General features: G+C 43.9%; 1 protein-coding gene across 1 annotated transcript in view; it reads left to right on the forward strand.

Annotated features, from left to right (window-relative positions):
- Positions 1–1,591, forward strand: part of EPS8L2 (EPS8-like 2) — a 117,096-nt gene extending 115,505 nt beyond the window's left edge. The window contains exon 19 of the mRNA XM_015416556.1: positions 696–1,591. Coding sequence (XP_015272042.1) covers positions 696–767 — 72 coding nt within the window. The 3' untranslated portion in view covers positions 768–1,591. The remainder of the gene's footprint in view (positions 1–695) is intronic.
- The last annotated feature ends 3,923 nt before the right edge of the window (positions 1,592–5,514 follow it).

Genomic DNA, 5,514 nt, shown 5'->3' on the forward strand with positions numbered 1-5,514 from the left:
GCACCAAGAAGACAGAGCATCTCTTGCCCCAGAGTCCCTATCTATACCTTGTGGCTAAGAGCCACTGATGGACCTCTGCTCCATATGCTTATCTAAAATCACATAAGTATATGTGTGTGTGTGTGTGTGTATACGAGTCAATTTTTTTACATTGTCTTTTCCAGCCACCCATACAGCTTACCTGTATAACATTTCTTGTTTTCTGTTATTTTATCATTGATGGCAACATTGCTTGTCAGTGATCTGCCTTGAGTGGGTCTTTGAATTGGAAAGGCAGCAAATGAATTCTGAAATTAAAAATAACATTTTTTTTACACATTTACAACACATAAGGATTACAAGACTTGGAGTGTTTCATTCATTGGAGTTCACATTACATTTTCTTTCGAAACCACTAGTGTTTCATTCATTGGAGTGTATATTACATTTTCTTTCAAAACCACTTATATACTCTAGACCATCTATTTTGAAAAATTAAATCATCTTTCCCTTGTAAGATACTGTCTCTTAGAGGTATACTTTCAGACTTCCAGTGCTTAGCTATTAGAATTCTGGCTGCCGTGAGAATGTAAGTTAACAAATAAATATCTTTTTGATCATAGCCATCTGGGATAATGTTCAGCAAATTAAAAATAACATTTGAGAGCTATTTCAACAAAACTTTTCATGCTCTTTATCTTTTCTGTTCATTCCAGAAAAGCAGAGGGGAGTCAGAACTTCAAGAAATCATGAAGCGGCGCCAGGAGAGGATTGATTCTGCTATTTAAGTTCTATCTGCTTATTTCATCTCTTAATCATGTACACTTACTTGCAGAAAAAGGGAAAAAGAGTACAAAATATCCCATTAAGCTGAAAGAGACTGCAGGGACCAGCACCTGAGCAATGTAAATTGCCATTCAGACTGACTGTTTCTTGAGCGTTTTTGGTAACGGGGAGGCCACGCTCCCTTGACAACACGACACTGCATTGGGAGAGAGGTTGTAGTATTGCATGAAGTATTATTTTTATATTTCTATATTTTATACAGAAAATGTTATGTGTGTGACATTCAGAACATGCGGAAGATCCAAAAACATGTTCTAAGCAGAGGCCGGACTGAAGCAAAAGCAGGCCCATAAAATCATGTGTACAGACTGCTTCCCATATGGCCCGTCACACTACAGTAAAGTATCACAGAATGAACTTGAAATAATTGTAAAAGCTCCGCAGAACGTTCCAGGTCCCTGTGTTTATGTTAAGATGATCCCACCTCTTGTGGTATACTTTGGTACACAACATGCCCACTTCAGGGTTCACTTTGGCAACATATAAGAAGAGTAAATATGGGATGAGGTAATGATCAACGGGCGAGCAAATTGGTTGGAATCTGGTTATCCTGCCCCAACCCTGTGTGTTGCTTTTAAATGTCATCAAAAGTCCACAGGGAAGCCATGCACTGAGGATAATGAGAGTTCATCCAGGTCCATTCTTGACGAAACCGCTGCCAGCACTGTCACCAGGGGAAAAAAGATAAAATGAACTGAATGTGATAACAGCCAGGGGTCATTTCCTGCAGGAGCGCATGGGAGCAGAGCTCTGGCAGTAAAGAGCCCAGGGGGCGGGCACATGCAACAAGCCCCACCCCTGCTCCCAGCAGCCCTCAGTCAGAGCAAGAAGCAGACAGGTAAGCTGCAGAGCCCCCCCCCCCGCGACACACGTCCACAACCATCCACTGCGCCAGACCAGGTTTTATTCAGGTACAAGCTCTCCCTCCTCTGTGAGGACAGATCTGCATGTCCCCCCCTCCCCCATAGCTAGCAATCTAAAACAGTCCAGGGGAGCCTGAGTGGTGGCTGTTGCCTCCTGACTCACTTCTGGTGATGTCAGGGGGTGTGGCATATGCAAATGAGTTATGCTAATGAGCTCCTGGACCTCTTTTTCTACAAAATGACCCCTGATAACAGCACATGTAAATATATACTGAAGTACTGTGTAAGAGCTCTTGGCCAAGCAGTCAACTAGATACCTTTCATGCCCATGCCCTCGACACTAAATCAGTCAAGTTCGGATCAGCCTTTGGTGCCTCCATTTTTCTTGACAAGTTCTGTTCTGATAACGGAGTGATCGCAAGGAATTTCCATGTTTCCCCTAGATTAATTTAGAAAAGATCAGAGCTATTTTTGGGCAGGAACGCACAGGAACGGAGTTCCAGCTGGCTACCAAGTTGGCCACGCCCAGCAGGAACTCATTAGCATAACAGGCCACACCCAACAGCAGAAACTCATTAGGATTGGCTACATTAGGGGTGTGTGGCCTAACATGCAAAAGAGTTTCTGCTACAAAAAAAGGCCCTGGGTTTTGACAACAAACAAGGTAAACAGAATAAGAAGCAAAAGGTGGGTGTGGCTGGATGAGCACACTTCTGGTAACATGGGGGTGCATCCTAATGTGCTAATGAGCTGTGCTGTCAGGGGTGTGGCCTAATATGCTAATGAGTCCCTGCTGTTGGGTCTGGCCTATTATGCTAATGAGTTCCTGCTGGGCTTTTTCTACAAAAAGAGCCCTGGATAAATGTTCACATTATCAGTATGGAATATTATATCACAAATGGCCCTTAGCAGTGTGTGTAAGAAACTAATTTCTCACTCAAAAACAACCCCCTGTCCCAAAGTCTCTAACAGGACCATCCTAAGTAGAGATACACCTTCTAAGTCTAGTGAGGTGAATGGCCTTCCAGGGGTCATTTTGTAGAAAAAGAGCTAGGGGAACTCATTAGCATAACTCATTAGCATATGCCACACCCCCTGGCATCAGGGGCCCGGCGGTGGGCTTCGTCATGTGCCCCGCCCCCTGCACCTCACCTGGGGGAACTGCGTTCCCCCGCGTTCCCCCGCGAAATGACCTCTGGATATAACCAGGGGTCATTTCGAGGGGGAATGAGCAGGAACCGTGTTCCGGGAGTAACAAGCCCAGGAGCAGGCACATATGGTGGTGGCTGTAGCCATATCGCAGCTCCTTTTGCCCAGTTCCCTCAGCCCCTCCCTCCTGCTTCCTGTTCCTGCTTCGTATGGGAGAGAGCATGCGTGCATGAGATTGTCCCTCCATTGGTTGAGCCAATAATAAATTATGCTAATGAGTTATGCTAATGAGCTCCTGCACCTCTTTTCCTACGACATGACCCCTGGATAGAGCTCTGCTTAGGATAGCACTGCCAGGGTCCTCATTGTGTGCTCGCCTGTGCTTTCCACATTCTCATCAATCGCTCTTCCATTCTTTCAGTAATCTAAGATATGTACAGATTTCCCAATTGACAAGGATCTCCTGACTGCAAGTTAATAATAGGGGATGGGCCCAGAGTGGTTGTATAATAGTTTGTTTTGGCATTCATCCCTAATGTAAAAGCCACAGTATTTCTCAATGCAAGACTTAACTAGTCAAAAGGTGAGTCAGAATGTGAAATTTAAGTCCAACCGTTCTGAGTTCATTCAGTAATATATTTTGCTTTAATTCATGGATATAGACTATATGGCTTCTGGGGTCATTCTTTTGGGTTCAGGGGATATTGTAACAAATTGAAAATCAGAGGGTTTTTCTTTCCCCCCCCTGTTTTTTTAAGTTTCCCATGCCATAGGGTGAAGGGGGAAAGCCTGAAAGGATGCATTTTGCACATGCCTTCCATGCTCAGAAATTAGAAGACCATATAAAATCAGGGCTATTTTTGGGCAGGAACGCACAGGAACGGAGTTCCGACTGGCTCCCGAGTTGGCCACGCCCAGCAGGAACTCATTAGCATAATAGGCCACACCCAACAGCAGAAACTCATTAGGATTGGCTACATTAGGGGTATGTGGCCTAACATGCAAAGAGGTTCCTGCTACAAGAAAAGCTCTGGGTTTTGACAACAAACAAGGTAAATAGAATAAGAAGCAAAAGGTTGGTGTGGCTGGATGACCAGACTTCTGGTAACATGGGGGTGTGGCCTAATGGGCTAATGAGCTGTATTGTCATGGGTGTGGCCTAATATATCTGCTGTTGGGTGTGGTCTGTTATGCTAATGAGTTCCTGCTGGGCTTTTTCTACAAAAAACACACCCTGCGATAAACTATAAGCCAAATCCCACAAGTAGTACCAGCTTTCAGAAGCTGAGGTGTAGTGTCCAAATCATACAGTTTTACTGCAAGTCCACTTATTTCCATTCTGGGCATACTCTGCTGGAAACTACTTAGCCCAGCAAATGTGAAGTATGCATGTTGATCATGTATGACTATAGCTGAAGCTGGTGTCAGTGTAAACTGCATATACCCTTGTTTTAATGTTCTCAGATACTGGAAACAGAAGCCTGATAAACCCACCGGAACAAATATGGCTGTTAAATGCCATTTTATTCCAGTTTTGGATGCCTGAAAATCAATTTCTTCTAAAATTAAGCCCTACAAAGATTTGCATCCATGCAGAATGAAATGGTGGCGGCGGCAGTCCCATCATCCTGTTGTTTCTCCCTAAAACACTTTATTCTCTGTATGCCTGGATTTATGCAAGACCAAGCCTTTAAGAAGTCCACACATTACTGTTCAATATTTCTATGCCTACTATTATTATTTGTACATTAGCCACAGTGGATTTAGATTATATGTACATAAATAGGTAGACAAGGTTCGTGACCAAAAATCCATGAAGGTATAACTAGGTGAAAATTATGTTTTCACATTATATTTTACATTTGAAAGGTAGCTGCACAGAGATAATCTAATCACACTTTAAGAAATCAGAGCTAGCATAAAGTATATAGTATATATGAAGCTGTCAAGTTTACAGTCGGCAGAATATGCATGTATTTTTGTTTAATGTTGGACCAGGTTTTAGAACAGAAAAAGCAAATAAATGGCTTCTTACATGGAGTTGGTAGTAATGAAAGTGCAGCGATGACACAGAGACAAGGCACAACTGTGAGCTCCAAGATAAGGAATGCAAGGAAGATAAGGAATAAATAACTGCTTTATTCTCCTCCTCCTCATGTGCTCCAGCACTGGTTATTAATGGGTGTGGACTATTCTAATTCTATGCAGATATATACTGAACATATTCACAGTGCAATCCTATGCAAAGTTAATCCAGTCTAAACTCATTTACTTCAATGGATTTAGGAGGGGTATAGCTAAATTTAAGACTGCATTTTTAGTGAATCTTTTAGTCCTGTTTGGTGACACTTATCTCTCATCAAAGACTGTCACATATCAGGTCTATCCTATAAAAGTCAATGGGACCAGTGTTATGGTGGCCACATAGGGTTGCCAAGTGTTTTTTGAGCCGCAGTGGGGGACTCCCAGCTGGTGGCTGGAGGGCGCGCACTTCGCACGCACGTCATCTGGAAGTGACGTGATGACGCCAGGCACGCTGGGGGCGGGGCCATGACCATCCAAGGGAAACCATAGAGTTTTCCCTCGGATGACCGTGGCCCCGCCCCCAACGTGCCCAGCGTGGTCACGTCACTTCCGGGTGACGTGCACGTCGGGGTGGGGTTCCCCCCGGGGCCCG

The sequence above is a fragment of the Gekko japonicus genome, unplaced genomic scaffold, assembly GCF_001447785.1.
Source record: "Gekko japonicus isolate JY-2015 unplaced genomic scaffold, Gekko_japonicus_V1.1 scaffold3199, whole genome shotgun sequence".
NCBI lineage: Eukaryota > Metazoa > Chordata > Lepidosauria > Squamata > Gekkonidae > Gekko > Gekko japonicus.